The 19,472-nt window shown below is 38.1% G+C and overlaps 4 protein-coding genes and 1 long non-coding RNA gene across 5 annotated transcripts; 4 read left to right on the top strand and 1 right to left on the bottom strand.

Moving 5' to 3' along the window:
- Nucleotides 1-1,901: 1,901 nt before the first annotated feature.
- Nucleotides 1,902-3,563, top strand: LOC106419699 (putative F-box protein At5g60060). The gene has a single exon (XM_013860508.3). The coding sequence runs from the start codon at nucleotides 2,255-2,257 to the stop codon at nucleotides 3,356-3,358; it is 1,104 nt and encodes a 367-aa protein (XP_013715962.2). The 5' UTR covers nucleotides 1,902-2,254; the 3' UTR covers nucleotides 3,359-3,563.
- Nucleotides 3,564-3,783: 220 nt separating this feature from the next.
- Nucleotides 3,784-4,697, top strand: LOC106419540 (nucleolar protein 58). Its single transcript, XM_022713109.2, has one exon. The coding sequence runs from the start codon at nucleotides 3,899-3,901 to the stop codon at nucleotides 4,472-4,474; it is 576 nt and encodes a 191-aa protein (XP_022568830.2). The 5' UTR covers nucleotides 3,784-3,898; the 3' UTR covers nucleotides 4,475-4,697.
- Nucleotides 4,698-10,778: 6,081 nt separating this feature from the next.
- LOC125597660 lies at nucleotides 10,779-11,933 on the top strand. Its single transcript, XR_007331879.1, has 3 exons — nucleotides 10,779-10,995; nucleotides 11,132-11,337; nucleotides 11,457-11,933. It is a non-coding gene; the product is annotated as an uncharacterized LOC125597660 (long non-coding RNA).
- On the bottom strand, nucleotides 11,009-13,391 carry LOC106419539 (laccase-17). Its single transcript, XM_013860345.3, has 5 exons — nucleotides 13,174-13,391; nucleotides 12,926-13,077; nucleotides 12,614-12,858; nucleotides 11,441-12,544; nucleotides 11,009-11,374 (listed from the first exon to the last, which is right to left on the bottom strand). The coding sequence occupies exons 1-5, from the start codon at nucleotides 13,261-13,263 to the stop codon at nucleotides 11,244-11,246; spliced, it is 1,722 nt and encodes a 573-aa protein (XP_013715799.2). The 5' UTR covers nucleotides 13,264-13,391; the 3' UTR covers nucleotides 11,009-11,243.
- A 2,992-nt stretch (nucleotides 13,392-16,383) lies between these two features.
- Nucleotides 16,384-18,806, top strand: LOC106419577. Its single transcript, XM_013860393.3, has 11 exons — nucleotides 16,384-16,665; nucleotides 16,710-16,794; nucleotides 16,885-17,054; nucleotides 17,130-17,212; nucleotides 17,384-17,429; nucleotides 17,522-17,578; nucleotides 17,666-17,720; nucleotides 17,799-17,899; nucleotides 17,980-18,043; nucleotides 18,122-18,255; nucleotides 18,367-18,806. Exons 1-11 carry the CDS (start codon nucleotides 16,570-16,572, stop codon nucleotides 18,529-18,531), a joined length of 1,056 nt encoding a protein of 351 aa, XP_013715847.2. The 5' UTR covers nucleotides 16,384-16,569; the 3' UTR covers nucleotides 18,532-18,806.
- Nucleotides 18,807-19,472: the final 666 nt, after the last annotated feature.

Below are 19,472 nucleotides of genomic sequence, written 5' to 3' on the forward strand. Positions count from 1 at the left end.
TAATATCTTTCAATAATATAAAATTAAAAAAAAGAACTAAGATACCAAAATTGTTATCAAATATTTATTATTCATAATAATTAATTTTCATATATACGTTAATCATATTAGGTAATTTCGTAGCTTCTAATTAAGGAAAGTGCAAAAAAAATTTTGGTAGATTATTTATCAATTCGATAGTTAGTTTAATAAAAAATATAATGTAAGTCAAGATGGACCAACCTATTTTTCTAAGAATAGTATATTTTATATAGTTATTTATTAAATGAGAATTTATAATCATACAGTTCTATGATCATTCATATCATTTTATAACTGAATATTTAAATCATCGATAACAAAATTTTCAATGTGAAATCTTTAATAAGTTTATAATTTATAAATGTTTTTGAAAATTCATTGAAAGTTTTAATATTAAAATATTTATGTAATCTTATGGTATATATTATAATCTATATATATATATATGTTTTATTATTAAATGATATTTTTTACTCATATGGTTTTAAAATAATGTGTATCTTCTTATAATATTAAATAAAAGTTCATATTAATACAATTTTATGATCATTTGTAACTTATTATGACAAAAAAATAATCTATTGATCACAGAATTTTCAGAGTGGGGATCTTCCAATTTCTAATAATTTATAGACGTTTTGAAAAATTCAAAATATAACATATAAGAAAAATTATAAATGTTTTTATTATATATTTAATGTGATTTTTAAATATATTTTAATAATATAAAATTAAAAAAAGAACTAAGATACAAAAATTGTTATCAAATATTTATTATTCATTATAATTAATTTTCACATATACGTTAATCATATTAGGTAATTTCGTAGTTTTTATTTAAGGAAAGTGCAAAACATTTTTTGGTACGTTATTTATCAATTCGATAGTTAGTTTAATAAAAAGTGTAATATAAGTTAAGATGAACCAACCTATTTTTCTAGGAATAGTATATTTTGTATAGTTATTTATTAAATAAGAATTTATAATCATACGGTTCTATGATCGTTCATATCATTTTATAACAAAATATTTAAATCATCGATAACAAAATTTTCAATCTGAAATCTTTAACAAGTTTATAATTTATAAATGTTCTTGAAAATTCATTGAAAGTTTTAATATTAAAATATTTGTGTAATCTTATGGTATATAGTGTTTAATATATATATATATATATATATATATATATATATTTATTTATTTTATTATTAAATAATATTTTTTACTCATATGGTTTTAAAATCATGTGTATCTTCTTATAATAAAAATGTTAAACCATTGATCATTAATTTTTAACATAATAATTTTAATAGTTTTAGTCATTTATTGTCGTTTTTAAAAATTCAAAATATAACATATACGAAAAAATCTAAATTTTATTTTTATAGCTAATTTGATTGTTTAATTTATTTTAATAATATAAAATTAAACAAAAAAATGATGGAGGAGATATACATTGTTATCAAATCTTTAATATTAAAATCATTAATTGTCATATATATATTAGTCATTTATGGTAATTCTGTAGGTTTTATTTATGCAAAGAAAATATCATATCATATCATTATATCATATAGTTTGACCAACTTATGTATCTAACAACATATAAAAATCGAATGTGGACCTACTTATTTTTCAATTGAATGTAATTGACTACCTAATTGAGTGCCACCTATGCATTGGGATCTCTTTTAATTAATACAAAATTGAGGTTACATCTTTTCAAATGTTCCTCGATTAATATATAAGGGATTGAATGAACTAGTACTTGGATCAATAGAAATAACCTGAAATTGAGTTGGTTAAGATCACCAGCTTGTGGTTCTACTTTATTATTTTTTTCAGAAAAAAAAAAGACAATATCAAATGAATAAACAACTTGAAATCATTGTGTATCTCTGCACTTAAAAACAAAAACTATAATAAATCATCAAGCTGCTATTACTATACTCATAAAAACCCTATTGGTCAATGATGATACATTGTTACATCATCATGCAACATATTTGAAGTTATGAAACCAAAAGACAACCACAGAAGAAATAGACATTTATGAATTATTTTTTAAAAAATTGGGGAAATGATGTCAACATCAGACCTGAATCATAACGACATTATCTTGCCATTATAAAGTCACATCCTCATTCCCAAAATCAAGAAACAGAACAAGTCCATACCCTTTTGTTCAAAAAAAAAAAAAGAACAAGTCCATACCCCACTTTTGTCTTCTTCCATGGAGTCTTCTCTTGTTCTCCCTTCTCAATGGTCTAACCTTCCTTTAGACCTTCTTGAGTTGATCTCCGACTCCGATTACGTTAACGACTGCTCATCAGACACCGTTGATCTCCTCCGTCTCCGCTCTGTATGTGCCACGTGGCGTCACTCTCTTCCTCTCTCCAACAAAAATCCTTTGTCTAAATTTCCACCTCTCCTCCCTTTCTGGTCATCTTCACCTTCTGGCTTCTTCATTCTGAAACAGAACAGTGTTTACAAACTCGAAGCTCATCCCACAAGCTGGTTGGTGAAGCTTCAGGAGACATCTCCAGGGACAATGCGAGTCTTGGATCTCTTCTCAAACGACAGACTCTGTTTCTTACCAGAGAACTTCCCGGAAAAAATCGACTTGCGGGAATCTCATGTGAGATTGGTCCGTAAAGCTTACCGTGTGGAGTACGCAAACAAAGGTGGTGGCGAGATGTCTTCTTTCTGGTCACTGAGCTCCGACAAAGTTGTGGTCCTGTCTTCACGGGAACACTCAGCGGTCATAGCTATCCACAGCGGTGGAAAGCTAGGATTCTTGAAAAACGGAGACGATGAAATATGGAAGATCTTGGATAACTCGTGGAACGTGACTTACGAGGACATAATAACGTACGGAGAGAACTGCATCGTCGTGGACGATAAGGGCAAAACCGTAATTTACGATGTGGAGTTCAAGGTGTCCGATTTGGCTGAAGGTTTAGCGGGAGGAGGCGGGCACAAGAAGCATCTTGTGGAATGTTACGGCGGAGAAGTATTGCTTGTGGACAAATACGTGAAACACGTTTGGTGCAAGTCGGAGTTTTCGAAGTCTGCGGTGGAGTTTAGAGTGTATAAGCTGAAGAGAGAAGAGAAGAGATGGGAAGAGGTGAGGGAGCTGGGAAGAGATGTGGCTCTGTTTGTAGGAGAAGATTGTTCTTTCTCCGTAGAGATTACGGACGGTGATTTGGCGGGAGGAGGTTGTATATTTTATAGAGATTATAGGAATGGAGGAAGAAGCAGAGGGGTTTACAGTGATGGTGATGGCGTTTTCAATATGGAGTTAAAAGACGCGGGGAAGTTTTGGGTTTCATACTAAGCCCAAATGTTTAGGCCCATTATATGTTTGGGCTTATTAGAACATGAAATAATTGTGGAAGCTGTTGATTCATGATTTTACTTTTTTTTTGTTTTTTTTGGAACACTTCGATTCATGATTGTACATTTTCATAAGGTATTTGAGTGTCCAAGTATTTTTTTCCTCTCTTAAATATAGATTTTAAGACATGAAATGTATAATTAATAGCTTAGATAATTACGAAATGTACACAAAACACCATGATATTCATAATTCATCCAAAGTTTTGGAATTTTGATTTGAGCTGTGTATAACCATTTGCCTAGTAGCCCTATTAAAACTTCAGTGAATGGAAAACCCAAAAAAAAAAAAAAAATTGAACCAAAACGAACCAAAACTGAATTTGAAATCATACAAATAACCCAAAGATAAATTTTTTTTGCTAAATTCAAATTTCGTCCTTTATTTAAAAAAATAATATTAAAACGCGAGAGAAATCGCCCTAATTTCTCCAGGAGGCGGCGCGACGATTATTCGAGCTTTTTTTTTTTTTTTTTTGCGATGAAGACAGTCACCGGAAGTGTTAACAGTGCGAAACCAATCTCCCTCGCTAAGGCGGCCACGCTTCTCTCCGGGTTCGTTTCTTCTGAGACCCAGGCCTCTCAAGACGTCACCGCCTACCTCCGACGCGCTTCTGCTGCCTTCACCGAATTAAGGAGCTTCCACAGAAAGATTCGATCGGCGAATCAAAAATCCGAGCTCCAGGAGCTGGGTGGAGCTAAGGGGATTGATGATTCGGTGGAAAACGAAGCTGTGACCGGAGAGGAATCAGTTCATGGTCGGAAACAGGATGAGATAAAGGAGGTTAAGAAGAAGAGAAAGGAGAACAATGAAGAAGATGTTGTTGAGGAGAAGGTGATGGTGAAGTTGGAAGATGAGCAGAGGAACAAAGAGAGAAAGAAGAAGAAGAGCAAATATGAAAATGTTATTGACGAGAAGGTGAATGTGAAGTTGGAAGAAGATAGAAAGGAGAGGAAGAGCAAGAAGAACAAAAAGGAAGATGTTATTGACGAGAAGTTGGAAGAAGAGAGGAAGAGCAAGAAAAAGAGGAAATTACCAAAGGAGACTGATGCTTGAAGCTTGAAGACAGTTTTGGGATTTTAGCTCAAGGTTTAGAGAAAACTTTGTAGCTGAGTTCACTGAATTTTTCAAAAGTTTTGGGTAAAGTGTAGTAGCTAAAGATGTTCCTTAGTGACAATTAAGATTGAGAAAGATTTGATTTTTGGGAATTGTCTGTTATATTTCTTAATTATATGCATTCTGCAATGGTGGAGTTATGATTGGTTTCGGTATTCTGATATTTTACCCTCCTCTTTGTCATTACTATGTTTTGAATTTGGATCTTGAGGCTGAGTACCTGAAAAAGAAGTTCTAGTTAGACGCTTGAAAGTCTCATGCTTGAACGCATAGGATAGGACTGCATAACTGCTATGCAGTTTTTATCAACGAAGAAGGATTGTAGTCCTGTTCATCGAAACTTGTGCAAGTACAGATAATCTGGTATGTAAGTCTTACATGCTTTTTATCTATTAAAATGGTTCTTTGCTCTGTTCCATGAACTAACACAACCGTTGGTTTCACAGACATTTATACAATGTGAAGTTCTTCATAGCGCCAAAGATTTTTTATTTTATTTTTAAGTAGCCTGGAACCAGAGGAAAAGAATAAACTTTGATCAGGACAAAGTAGGGACTTAAATTAGGATATCAAAATTTCGGTATTGAGAGAAGTTTCTTTTCAGTCTTATGTCCATCAAACGAAGCAAAGTCGTTTTCAAACCGGTCTGGGCGTGTCTTGATAGACTTTAGCTATCTGTAACTGAATGAACAAAGGAATACTTCGTTACTGTCAATGAGGAATACAAGAATAGCTTGAGTGTGATCTAAAGCAATACTCTCATAGCGAGCAAGCTCCGATCACCAGTCTCATAACGACTGTGTATTCTAGACTCATAACGTCCAAGAACATACAACAACAAGCATAACTCTCTACGCTCACTAGCTTTCTACTTATATACTCCCGTTACAGACTCATAACAGACTAACGGCAAACCCTCTCCCTCCCTCAGAGTCTTTGCTTCTTCTCTTCTTTATTCTGAACTTCCAACGGCTCCTGCCACGTCACTCCTTTCCCTCTCGCGTCTCACTTCCTTTCCTTTCTTCCTTCTGAAGTAAGCCTTCTTGAACCTATCAATACCTCCCCCAACAAAACCAAGCTTGCCCTCAAGCTTGTAATCTGGAAACTGCTCAACGAACTCCTGATAAGGCAACCAAGTATTGTCAGCACTCGATTTTCCCACCCACGTTACCAATAACTCCAGAACACCGCGTGAATCATAGCGCTTATCCAGCACTTCCGCCGGTTCCAACTCGATCTGATCCGGTCCTAAACACACCTGAGGTAAGTCCAATACTTGTTCTTGCGGATTTATGGCTAACTTCAACTGAGAGACATGAAACACTGGATGTATCTTCGAAGACTCCGGCAACAACAGCCTATACGCTGCATTACCTATCCGTTCTGTCACCTGATACGGTCCATAATATTTTGCTGCCAACTTCTGACAAAATCTCTTCACGACGGACTGTTGACGATAAGGCCGCAACTTAAGATATACCATATCCCCTACAGCGAAATGGACATCTCTGCGGTGCTTATCTGCCTGTTCCTTCATAACCTGTTGAGCTCGAGCTAACGTTTTCTTCAAGGTTACCAACATCTCATCTCGCGCCAATAACGATTGTTCCAATTCAAAATTCTTCGTAGATCCCGGTTCAAATGGTAACAACGAAGGAGGTTCACGACCATAAAGAATCGTGAATGGAGTTGCCTGCAGAGCACTGTGAAATGTGGTGTTGTACCATAGTTCTGCCCATGATATAAACTTCGACCAAGTGCGCGGATGTTCAGAAGCAAAACAACGCAGATACGTCTCAAGACATCTGTTCAAAACTTCAGATTGGCCATCCGTTTGAGGATGAAACGCAGTGCTATACTTAAGCTTAGTATCTGCCAATCTAAAAGTTTCTGTCCAGAAGGTACTGAGGAAGATCCTGTCTCGATCCGAAGTAATGCTCCTTGGAAACCCATGTAACTTCACAATATCCTTTATAAAGACTCTCGCCACATCGGTTGAAGTAAACGGATGATGCAATGCAATGAAATGCGCATACTTGCTCAATCTGTCAATGACCACCAATATCACGTTCACACCATTCGACGTCGGTAAACCTTCGATAAAGTCCATATTTATATCCTCCCACACTCTCTCCGGAATCGGTAATGGTTGAAGAAGACCCGCTGGAGACAGAGTTGAATGCTTGTGTGTCTGACAAATGCCACAACTCGCCACATATTCCTGCACTGTCTGATACATCTTGGTCCAATAAAAAGACCGTTGTACCCGTTTCAATGTTTTTAAAACCCCGGAATGTCCTCCCACTTTGCTGTCATGACACTCTGATAATATCAGCGGAATAAACTTTGAAGCTCCCGCAATTACTAACCGCTGTTTAGACCACAATCTGCCATCACTGACCCTTAATTTTCCGGACTGTAATGTTCCTTGTTGTAGCTTTTGTATCGTCTGTTGAATGTAAGGGTCCTGCGCACATTCTTTATCCAAATCTTGCCATTGCAGTGCTGAAGGCATCGTTAGTGCCAGCAACAATGATGAAACCGACATACACCGAGACAAACCATCAGCCGCTTTGTTCTCACATCCTGGTTTATAAGAAATCTCAAAATCGAACCCCAACAGCTTTGTCAACCATTTCTGATATTCCAAATTAACCTCTTTCTGTTCGAGCAGAAACTTCAAGCTTCTATGATCTGTCCGCACCTCAAATCTGCGACCTGTCAAATAATGTTTCCATTTTCTTACGGCCATGACAATAGCCATCAACTCCCTTTCATACGCTGGCTTAAGCTGTTCTCTGTCCGTAAGAGCATGGCTGAAATAGGCTATTGGTTGATTATCTTGCATCAAGACTGCCCCAACTCCTATACCTGAAGCGTCTGACTCGACAACAAACTTCTTATTGAAATCCGGTAGTGCTAACACAGGAGCTGACACCATTGCTCGCTTCAATGTCTCAAATGCCAACTGGGCTTCCCTCTTCCAATCAAACTGATCTTTCTTTAGAAGTGATGTCAACGGTTTAGCCATGACTCCATAAAGCCGTACGAACCGTCGATAGTAACCAGTCAATCCCAAAAAACCCCGGAGCTGTTTGATATTCTTTGGTACTGGCCACTGATTCATTGCCTCCGTTTTTAAACTATCCGTTGCGACACCCTTCTTTGAAATGATATGGCCAAGATAATCCACTTGTGAAGTTCCAAAAGAACACTTCTTTCTATTGGCGAATAGCTTCTGTTCCCTCAACACTTGTAGTACCAATCTCAAGTGTTCTACATGTTCTGACATATTCTTGCTGAAGATTAGAATATCGTCAAAGAACACGAGAACAAATTTCCGCAGAAACGGCTTGAAAATTTGATTCATTAGCGCTTGAAATGTTGCTGGAGCGTTTGTTAAACCGAACGGCATAACCAAAAACTCGTAATGGCCCTCCAAGGTTCTGAAAGCAGTCTTCTTAATATCATCTTCAGCCATCCGAATTTGGTGATAACCAGAGCGCAGATCCAGCTTAGTGAAAACTGCAGCCCCATGTAATTCATCCAGCAACTGATCGATGACAGGAATGGGATATTTATCAGGAATTGTAACTCTATTGAGAGCTCTATAGTCGATACAAAACCGCGAAGAACCATCCTTCTTCTTGACCAATAAGACTGGGCTCGAAAAAGGACTGCTACTCGGTCGTATTATTCCTGATGAAAGCATATCTGTCACCATTTGTTCCATCACAATCTTGCTTGCGTGTGGATACCGATACGGTCTCACTGAGACTGAAGATACCCCTGGTTTCAACACTATCGAATGTTCTTTGCCTCTGAACGGTGGTAAACCTGTCGGTATGGCAAAAACATCTTCGAAATCTTCTAACAGCGGTGTTAAAAGTGAACTCGTAGTGCAATATTCTGATGGATTATTCTCTGGTTTCATGGATGTAACGCTCGAGGAAAATAACAACACTCCTCCTTCTTGCTGTTTTCCAAGATATATTGGAGCTAGTGACTTGAAAGAGAGCTTATTACAATGCAGGGACTCATCGCCATACAGTGTAACTCGCTGTCCCTCATAAACAAATGACCATACTTGTTGCTTCCAATCAACCTCGCATGTGCCAAGTGTTTCCAGCCACTGAACTCCAAGGATTACATCCACGTTTCCCAGTTCTAAAGAGATGAAGTCTGACGTGAACTTGGTTTGATTAAGCATTAATGTAACAGCTTTACAGGTTCCTCCTGCTTTGACTGTAACACCATTGCCCAGTAACACGTCGAGGCTGCTATCGGCACAAACTTTCAAGTGCAGCCTGTCCACAATCTTTGGTGAAATAAAATTGTGCGAAGCTCCGCTATCGAGCATGACTATCACCTCTCTGTTGTTAATACAACCTTTCAACTTCATTGTCCTTGGTGAGTCCAATCCGAAGAATGAATTCAAAGACAATGTACGAAGTTCTTGATCATAACACGTAATATTCCCTTGATCGTCATCTTCTGCCGTGTTCTGATCAACCACTTCCAGCTGGAGACCATTGATTACAGTCATCACGCGTAAGGCTCTATTCGGACATTCAGATCTGTGTGTGACTGACCATGGAGCTTTACAGCGGAAACAAATCTTATCTTTCCTCATCTTATCCAACTCCGCATCTGTGTATTGTTGTCGAGGACGAACTGTGTTCTTCCCTCCTTGATTCTCTTTGTTACCACTCGTGTCCTGAAGTTTAGGAAGAGTTCCATTGTTGTACACTCTGCCTCCTGATGGCCCGCGTTGTGTTCCTTGTTTGTTGTCGTCCTTCTTAACTCCACTCACCACCTTACAAAAGACACTTGTTTCCATTCGCAATACCGCTGCAATGAACTGTGGTAAGCCTTGAGGATCTTTCATTCTTATCACTTCTTTCATCTCCTGAGTCAAACCATTGTAAAATATCCTCTCCAAGTGCTTATCATCCAACCCTGATACTTGAGACGAAAGTTCCTCAAATTCTGATACATAGTCTGTTACGGAACCAGTCTGCTTAATCGAGAACAAACGAGTTTCTGGCTCATCGTCGATCGATTCCGCGAACCTGACAACCAGCTGATGCTTGAAGTCCACCCAATCACGAAATCCTTCTCGTTTCCGTACCCAAGCAAACCACTTCTTGGCCTTATCTTCCACAGCAAAAGCAATCAGATCCAAGCGTTCTGAGTCGCGAAAACGCCCAACCTCGAAGAAATGTTCCACTTCAACAATCCAATCAATCGCATTGGTACCGTTGAATCTCGGCATCTCAATCTTCTTGATCATACTGTCACGATTCGCAGTATTCAAATAACCAGATCGATAACCTAACTGCGATTCTTCCGGATATTGTTCCCAGATTCGATTCGGTACCTGATGATTGTGATTCGATGATTCAGGAACAGATCGGCGATTTTCCGTCGGAGATGTCTCCGTGACCGGACGTTTCCCCAGCGTCTTCATAATCTCCTGGAAATGATCTTCGAGTCGCGAGAATCGCATCTTGTTCTCCGCAACTTGATTCATCAACACCGTGTAACCTTCTCGCAAGAACACCACCTCATCTTGCATCGTCGTCTCAGGCTCATCCGCTGCAGTCGGACGTTGCGGACTCGCCGGAGTCGCCGTCGGAGACCTCATCGCGTTGATTCGAACCAGTTTCACCGCACCAATGATAGACTTTAGCTATCTGTAACTGAATGAACAAAGGAATACTTCGTTACTGTCAATGAGGAATACAAGAATAGCTTGAGTGTGATCTAAAGCAATACTCTCATAGCGAGCAAGCTCCGATCACCAGTCTCATAACGACTGTGTATTCTAGACTCATAACGTCCAAGAACATACAACAACAAGCATAACTCTCTACGCTCACTAGCTTTCTACTTATATACTCCCGTTACAGACTCATAACAGACTAACGGCAAACCCTCTCCCTCCCTCAGAGTCTTTGCTTCTTCTCTTCTTTATTCTGAACTTCCAACGGCTCCTGCCACGTCACTCCTTTCCCTCTCGCGTCTCACTTCCTTTCCTTTCTTCCTTCTGAAGTAAGCCTTCTTGAACCTATCATGTCTCTTCAAGTGACAGTGTGCATAACCCATTAGTTGCTTGTGATTCAGCTTCTTACCTGTTGATAAGAATGCAACTTTTGAGTTCACCATCCTTTGAGCTTATTAGAGTCTTGTAATCGCTGATGCAGGCTGAGGAAGTCTAAGGAGCGTACTGCAAGGTAAATCTCAAAATCTGTGGGAAGTAGTCGTCTTAGCCATGAACTTTTGAAAGTCATGTTGTTAACTGATGTACAACATGACTGTTGGTTTACTCAGACTCCTGTCTGCTTTCTCTTGCAGATGTGGTTGTCGTATCATTGTTTACACGGACCATCTGATTCAAACGACTTGTGTTTATCTTCAACAGTTAGTTGTTACAGAAATTGTGATAATACCTATAGAAGGTAATCCTCAACATTTTGCAAAATAAATTGTGTATATATATTAATTTAGAATGGTATTACATTACATAGATCTGTACTTACAGAAAACAGATAAATAATTGAACAGGAATTGACCTCATGTCAAATTATTGAACAGGAACTGACCTCATGTCAAACTGATAAATGGCCGGGGGAAAAAATAATAGAAAAAATGCGTGAAGCTTGGAAGAAAGAAGAGACAAGAAACAAAATGAATGAAGCACAAATCATCAGCATTTGGGCAAGTCTGCAGGAGGAGGAAGAAGTTTCTGATCAGGCTTATCTCCATCAAGCACAAGCCAAGCCATCCTCAGACCCCAACTGGTATGTACTTCCAAGTGACAGTGCATGAACCACACTCCTGTCCAAACATTTTAATTTAAGTTATTATCCTCCTCTTAGATTAAACTAATGTGCTTATTATTACCTGGGTTATCTGCAAGGAATCTAATAGCAGCCCATCCACCAGATGGAACACCGACCGTGTTCCTCTCTATTGGGTCAACAAGGTTGAAGTTCTTAGGATCCTCCTTCGCGTCGAAGTTCCCAAACCCTTGGCCAACGACAAAGAAGTTGAACCCATGAAGGTGAAGAGGATGGCTCTCCGCACCGAGAATGCTAGTATCTTGCATCACAAGCTCGACACTTGTGTTATAAGGCAGAACCATCACGTTTGTCCCAGTGCTAACCATGGTGTTGTTAGGTGGGGTGCCTGTGTAGTTAAAAGGCACTATGGGACTCCACGGGAAGTTCGGAGAATACACTCCGTTAGATTGCCCAGAATAGTGAGACTGAAGGAGAGCTTTCGTTGGCATTGTGAAGGAGATGTTGCTGATCGAAGCAGCAAACATTGTGGTGTTAGTAGGACCCTGGCACGTCTGGTTGTTCTTATGGTTGCAAGGGTTTGTTCCTAATCCCACCGTGAAGAAGAACTTCCGATCAACCTTCAGAGGCACCTTTGCCGGGTATCTCTTGCTGTTCAAGCTTCGCAGCTTGTTGCTGAACTTGGTAGCGAAGTTTGTATCGTTTAGAGCAGGAAGTACTGGTGTGAAGAGCTGAAGGTTCTTCTTGATAGAGGTCTTTGTATGTTTAGGCTGTTCGTATTCTAAGATGCCTGCAACTGTAGAGTTATCAAAAGTTCCTTGACCTGTGACGTATGGTCTAGCAGTCATCAAGAAAGAGGCCTTCGGGTAACTTTGTTTTGTCTTCAGCAAGAGGTTTGTGGTTTGTCCAGGAGCGATTAAGATGGTATCCGTCTCAAACGGCTTGACGTAGATCGCATCAGCTTCAACAACTGTAACCGTGTGGTTTGCTATGCTGAAAAAGAGCTCGTCGTTAAGTGCCGCGTTGATTAGTCTTAGAAGGTATGTTTTTCCTGGCTTCACTCTCAGTCTGAACGTATCTTTAGCCGAGCAGTTGTATAACGGACCAGGAAGACCGTTGATCGTGTAAGCATCAGAGACATTAGGACCACCTCCTGTTAGCGTTGCTTGGCGAATGATTGCCCCAGTGTCTGCGTTGAACCACTCCCCTGAAAATCTCAACCATAAAAAAAAATCAGTAATTTTGAAATTCTCAGTTTGCTAGTCATCATCCTCACCAAAGACCATGGGAACTTCTTTGTGAGGTTTGTGAAACGGGTAAGGAACACCGTGTTTTGGAAGGATGATAAGAGGACCATAGACTGTTGCTCTGAGCCATGAAATGTGAGCATGGTACCACAGAGTGCCTCTTTGGCCAACAACGGTGTAGTTGTAGACATAGCTTTGCCCTGTCTGAATAGGACATTGGGTTATGTAAGCTGGTCCATCAGCCCAACCAGACCGTAATTGCCTGATCCCATGCCTGAGATTTTCAGGGATTAGTAATCAAACATTACTATTAATTGTGGTGTTTTAAAGATTATTATTACCAGTGGAGAGAGATATTATTTGGCACATGGTTAACAATTTTGATGAGAAGCTGGTCGCCTTCTCTAGCAATAAGCTTAGGCCCTGGAAACTTCCCGTTTACAGAAACAAGGCTCTTTGTGTGGCAAAGACGTGTCACGTTGTGCATTTTTATCTGCCAAAAGAAAAACGAAACATCTAATCATATCATCTGCAACCCTTCAGGTACAATCTCAACATTTTTTCACAGAATAAACAAATCTTCACGTACGTCCAGCGTATAATGCCTTGTTTTACCAAATGCAGGTTCGGGAAGAAGAATAACACTAGAGAAAACAGCAAATAGAAGCCAAAACGCCATTTTTGGACCTTAAGGCGTTGATTATAGCTGGTAAGGCTACTGAACACTCTGCCTCTGTTATTATATTTCTATTTCTTTTGCTGTAGATTGTGGATTCATTGTTTCAACATTTAGTGTATATATAGGAAGGAAAGTTAGGTGTTTGTTTGCTTGGAGATGTTGAAGAAAAAGATTTAGTAGTTGTTTATGTAAAAACAAAAAGATAATTGGTAGAGAAGTTTGTGTAATTGGAGACTCTCGAGACAAGGACTAGTTGTTAGAACATATATGAACAGCTTATGAATGAGTGGTGTCAAAGATAAGTCAAACTATTTGACCATGTTTAATCCCTCAAAACTCTAGTTTCCTTTTCAATATTATGGCGTGGATTGTAAATATGAATTGCAAAGTTGTCAATTTAGTTTCTTTTATGTGATTTAGATGATTTGGCAGCTTTGAGTATATTGGACTTCAAATTCATACATGAGAAAGTAAGTAACTTGGACCAAATGTGGCAGTTGATATTGTTTGATATAGTCACTGGCCAAGTGTTGTTTTAGACCCGACAAAAAGGGTCTGTGAAACAGAATTATGCACACAGTTTTAGGAGTGTTGTAAACTTCTAGAAGGGTAACTTTTTTTTGGTTAGCGGTTATGTTTTTGCTAATTGAATTTCATCATTTCATAAGCATTTTAAGTGATAAGTACTTCATCTAATTATTAATTGTTTAATTTTTAATTTGAAGGTGTGAACTCTTCAAGGAGGTTAATCGATGTTGAGTTAGTCAAAACATTCGTAAGCTAAAATTGCTTGGGGATTAAGCAAAGAGAGGGAGATTGTAGCTATCATAGAAGGTCACGCTTAGGGTTAGATATCAAAATCCATGAAGGCTATTGTTCAGGATGTTCAAAAACATTGAGGAAGTCTCGAATGAAGTGTTTGTAATTTTATTTTCCAAGCAATTGACCTAACTCTCTTTTAAGTTCGTATCCTCAAAGGCATGCCAACCTTATACATATGCTTTTCTCTCTATAAACAACTATATATTCATATATTAGGATTTTTTTTTTTTTTTGCAATAATAATCTATATATGCAAATTGTTTGCTTGTTATTCGTCTTTCATATTTATAGTTTTGACAATGTGAAGTCGATCTACAATCAAAATATGATGTAGACAAGATTGCTAACAAGTAGTTACCAACTCATCTCCTAACCATGCGAAGTCGGTCATTAAAATATGTAATTTTCTTTTGATCAAAAAAAAAATTGATCAAAAAAATGTAATTTTCTTTTGTGACATTCTTTTATTTTTGTCACCTTCTTTTGTGACATTCTAGAAAAGAAAAATCAATTAAGAAATATAGAAACTGAGAAAATGGTTGAGTGAATGTCTTTCGAACACAATAATGAATGACAAGTTCACATCATTAGTGTGTAGTTCAAACCATTTGTAGTTTTACAATTATGTTTTAACAATACTTTAGTTGGTAACTCACAATCAATAATAATCGTAAATATAGTTCTACATATTTATTTAGCTACGCTTGTGTTTCTGTCTGGGTAACTCACAGTGTCACACATTATTTGAAAACAAAGTTCTGATATCTCTCAACGATTTCAACTATGCCTTAATTATATAGGAGTAAGATCAGGGATATACACATGATTAGTATTTGAAGAGAGTTTGATTAAATTGGCGAATGCTTGTACATGTTTATCTTTTTTTTTTCTGATGAACCATTTATCTTTTTTTTTCACATATATATTATAGTTGCACCAACCCTTGATTTCTGATTAAGGTTCCAACAATATATAGTATAGTGTATTCACATATGTTATATGTATATATAGTACTTAGACGATACGAATGTATATATGTACATCAGTGTGGACAGTTACTAGCCACCTTTTACGTGAATATATAAAAAGATCGGAATAATTATAAAATTCTCTAAAACTTATGAGTTTCACGTAAAAAGTTATATAGGCATGGTCCATATGATAACTTTTTGGTAAAACGTATGTTAACTTTCCTTTAAAATAACATTTTTATGTTTCTTATTTTAGCTGTGACACAGTGATTCATATGAACTGTAAATAGTTACATTTTCATTAAGAAATCTGAACATTTTAAAAGTTCAAAATATCTAAACCCGGTGATCCGCAATGTTAATTTCACTTATCAAGTGAAATATATATTCTAGCTAAAATAAATAAGAATGGATATCCTCATATCCTGCATATTTTTCTCTAGTTTTCCTATGTTTGAGAAAACACAACAAATATTCGAAGCTTCTTTTCATTGATAAGAAATTGCCATTAAATTTTCTAGATTGGTGCTGTGAATCTGAATCATAATAGGTTTTGGCAAATGCTAATGCGGATTAGGCTTTTCGTTATTAGCCCTGTTCGTTTGGTTGCCGCAAGTTTCAGCGGCAGCGTCAGCGGCAGCGTCAGCGGCGGCGGCAGCGTTAATGAAGACAGTTGTTGTTCGTTTCGCAGACGCTGACGCTGCCGCATACTATATCGTGACCGCAGGTTTTATCGGCGTCAGCCGCAGGACGCGGCGTTTGGACGCGGCGTCAGACGCAGCTTCCTGCGTCAACGAAACGAACAAGAGTTGACGCAGAATGTTGACGCTGCCGCTGCCGCCGGTACCAGCGACAACCAAACGAACAGCCCTATTCTCATAATCTAATTCTAAATCCGAGCCCAATAATACATTGACAGGCCCGTATAGAACAATGTACTGGCCTTTTCAGGACGACATAAATATCAAGTCAACTTGTACGTGTACAGGCTTCACAAACTTTTACTGTGTCGCGTAACTATTAAGTTTACAACAAAAAAAAAAGATAGGTAACTATTTTCAAGTGTGTGATGCATCATCTCTGATCAATTAAAAATGGGATATTGATCGGCTTGTCGTATTGCATAACAAATTTTGAAAAAAAGAAAAGGGTAGAAAACGACATTAAATCGATATGTCATTAATTCCGAATCTGCGTAACTTTATTTCAGAATAAATACTTTAACCATGTCTATTCACGAACCAGGAGGGCGTGCAGTGACTACACGTGTCTTTATTAAAAACAACACGCCATCTCTGAAACCAGATAGGTAACGACGTCGTTTTCAATTTCTTTAATTCATACAAACAACACCATCTCTCTCCTCTCCTGTCTCTATCGAGTGGGTTCACAGTGTCAAAGAGAGAAACAAAAGCAAGTTGTGTTCGTATTCTGCCTCACTCTCAATTTATAAATTCAGATTTTGATTTTGATTTCTTGGAGTCTTTGAGAAGAAGCAATCTTTTTTTCTAGAATGGAGAAAGCTTCTTCTTCTTCTTCTTCTTCTTCTCCACGTAGGTCTGCTTATCTGGAAGCTCTAACACAAGAGATTAAGAAGAAGCTTACTCGGGTTAGCCCTTGATCTGATTTGGAAAGTGTTTGATCTTTTGTAAGGCGGTAGTATCACCAGCACAAACACGCAACTTGTTGCAAGACTTGTTTGCTGATATAGCTCTCGAAGTCGACCAACGTGCCAAAGGTCTCCTCACCTTTTCTTTTTTTTTCCCTTTCCTCAACGTTCACGATTAGATTGAGATATTGATCATCAGTAATTTTTTAACTAAAGCAGATGTGATTCTTAGCAAAGAAGAGGAGGATGGTCCGTTGTGTTTCTTCGACGTGCTTGCTGATTACTATGTGAATGTCTCTGAGAGAGGGAAGGATATACTTGATTTGATGGTTCAGCTTTGGAGCCAGTCCTTTGCTTCCCACATATTCTCCCTTCTCTTCCATAAATGGGTATTGCTAGCTTCTTCTCTCTATTGTTTTTTTTTTTATTCACTCCCAAAGGCTTTAATGTGTAATTCCTCTCAGCTGTTTGAGGTTGAGGTTGAGAACCAAGAGATACTCCTTCGGTATTCTTCTGCTTTGGTGCAGGGAGCTACTAATGTGTTTTGGTAAACTCTTTCAACTTTGGTAAAGCAATGATAGATTAACATCCTCACTAGGTTCATTCATGTACTTGGATTCTGTGGTAGTTGCATTTGCCATTTTTGTTAAGTCTCTTCCTATATTGGACGGGCTTTGCTATATATATTATGAGGTAACATTTGATAATTTGATTGCAGGATAGACATCCAGACAAATACAAGACGCTTCCAAACTCTCTTTCGGGTACCTTCTTTTACCTCTCATGTAACAAGTTGTTACTCCACTTTGCTACTGTAACTACTATTAACTAACACAGTCTCTGTTGTTTCTTGTAGTACCTTCTTGAGGAAGTTGCTTTGGAGCCGATCAGATTAAAAAAAATTCCCATTCAGGTGACTGGTTTGGTTCCTCTCCATTTTCATGAAGGTTCAACTGTTTTTTAGTCTGGAGGAGATTGACTCTCCCATATGTAATTTCAGGCACAGAGGGAACTCTATCTCCTGATCTCAAGGTTCATTTTCTTTTACAATTCAGGTAGTAAGTACAGTGTTTATTTACTCAAGACCAAAGCGTGTCTTCTTGTACCCTGACAGTTTTTTTTCAAAATTCCAGTGGATAAACTCGATAGCTTCTTGAGGAACTTCCCGGAGTTTCCTAATGCTTTCCTAGTTGGAGGAGCCGGAGATTTCCTTGTTATAGAACTTACCGATCAGGTATAGAACCAACAAAGTCTTTCTTCTTCTCAAGATTTAAACTACACACATCACTCATCTAATATGTTACTGTGGTGCAGCTGCAAAAACTGAAAGTGGAACCAGTGCTGCTACACTATCTTTCTCAGATGAAGGTCCTCCAAGGTACATTTCTCTCCTCTAGATAAAGAAATATTCTTCAAGATAGATGCTGCTTCTCGCACAGAGAAATGTCTAACGCAGGTATGGAACTGAGAATGACAACAAGCACGAGGTTAAAGGCGTGTCTGTACAGTTTTACCTCACCTGGAGGTCCAATGTACCCGACAAGAGCTGTCCGTCATGCAGCCTGGGATGCCTTGGATTCCCTCTTTCCCGTGAGAAGTGTTTCCTTGCAATAAAAATCACACTATTTAAATCACCTAAGACTTTAGAGCACATATATTGATAGGCTTGGAATGTAAGATTGTAATATGTTTGCCTTGCAGGTTGGGCGTTACCCTAGGCATCTCATCAGTCTATTTTTCAGGCTGCTGTATCCATGGTACTGGCCATCCTCGTGCTGGAACTTTGTGGTTTCTTGCATTAAAGCGGTACTCTATTCCATCGTAAGGCTCATCTTTTCACGGCGAGAAAAGCCGAGGCAGAGCTGAATAGCTTTTATATATTGGTGAAGCCTCCTGCAATATCCCAATCCTTGTGTATAGAATGTGGTTTTGGTCACAATGAGGCGGCACACCAAGGGAACTTTACCTACGCTTGTATTGCTTTCTATGGAGAACATTAAATTCCGCTTTGAGGAAGATCCCACAGAATAGCTTTTTGACGTGTTTTGTTGTCATTGTTAAGATGTTATTTTGCTGTAGAGGATGATGTATTTTGACAAGAACCCTTTTAATGTAAAAGAAAAAAACATCCCTTCTCTATACAACTGAATCCTCATGATCAGAGTCTGTAAGTTTGTAACAAAACCTAACTTGAGTTATGCTCATGAAGATGAAACCTGTTTTCCTTCCTCTGCAGTGAATAATAGATTGTCTTTGCTTTAGTTGGAACTTAAGCATTCATGCTCTCATATATCAATGAGTTTAATTGTCCACCTTCTTCAATCTCTATATATATATATATATTGGTGTATAAAAGTAACCAAGATCTTATCACTTGAAAAAAAAAAACGAGTCTCTACTTTGGAAATAAGATTTGTCAAATTAGATAGTGAAAGCAAATGGCAATAATACAAAGATGAAACATAATTACAAATTTTTACAGTTTTCACACAAAGTATGAACGCAAATAATTAGTTAAACATGAACGGGAACAGATGTATCCATTATTCCCATCACAAGCCTTTAGGACGACGGAGACCATGCATCTAGAGTGACACTGGCTGCATAATGGCCTAGTGCTGTTATTATTACGAACCACTTCAAATCTATTCCATTCATAGAAAATGAGCTTTTCTGGCTTGAGGCGCGAGAAATCTCCAAGTACACACCGTGTATGAAATGTGACTCCGCAATCAAAGCATGTGTAGAACCATTTACATTGATCTAACTCCCTCTCACAAATTTCGCAACAACTTTTTTGGCTCAGC

This window comes from Brassica napus, chromosome A3 (genome assembly GCF_020379485.1).
Source record: "Brassica napus cultivar Da-Ae chromosome A3, Da-Ae, whole genome shotgun sequence".
Taxonomy (NCBI): domain Eukaryota; kingdom Viridiplantae; phylum Streptophyta; class Magnoliopsida; order Brassicales; family Brassicaceae; genus Brassica; species Brassica napus.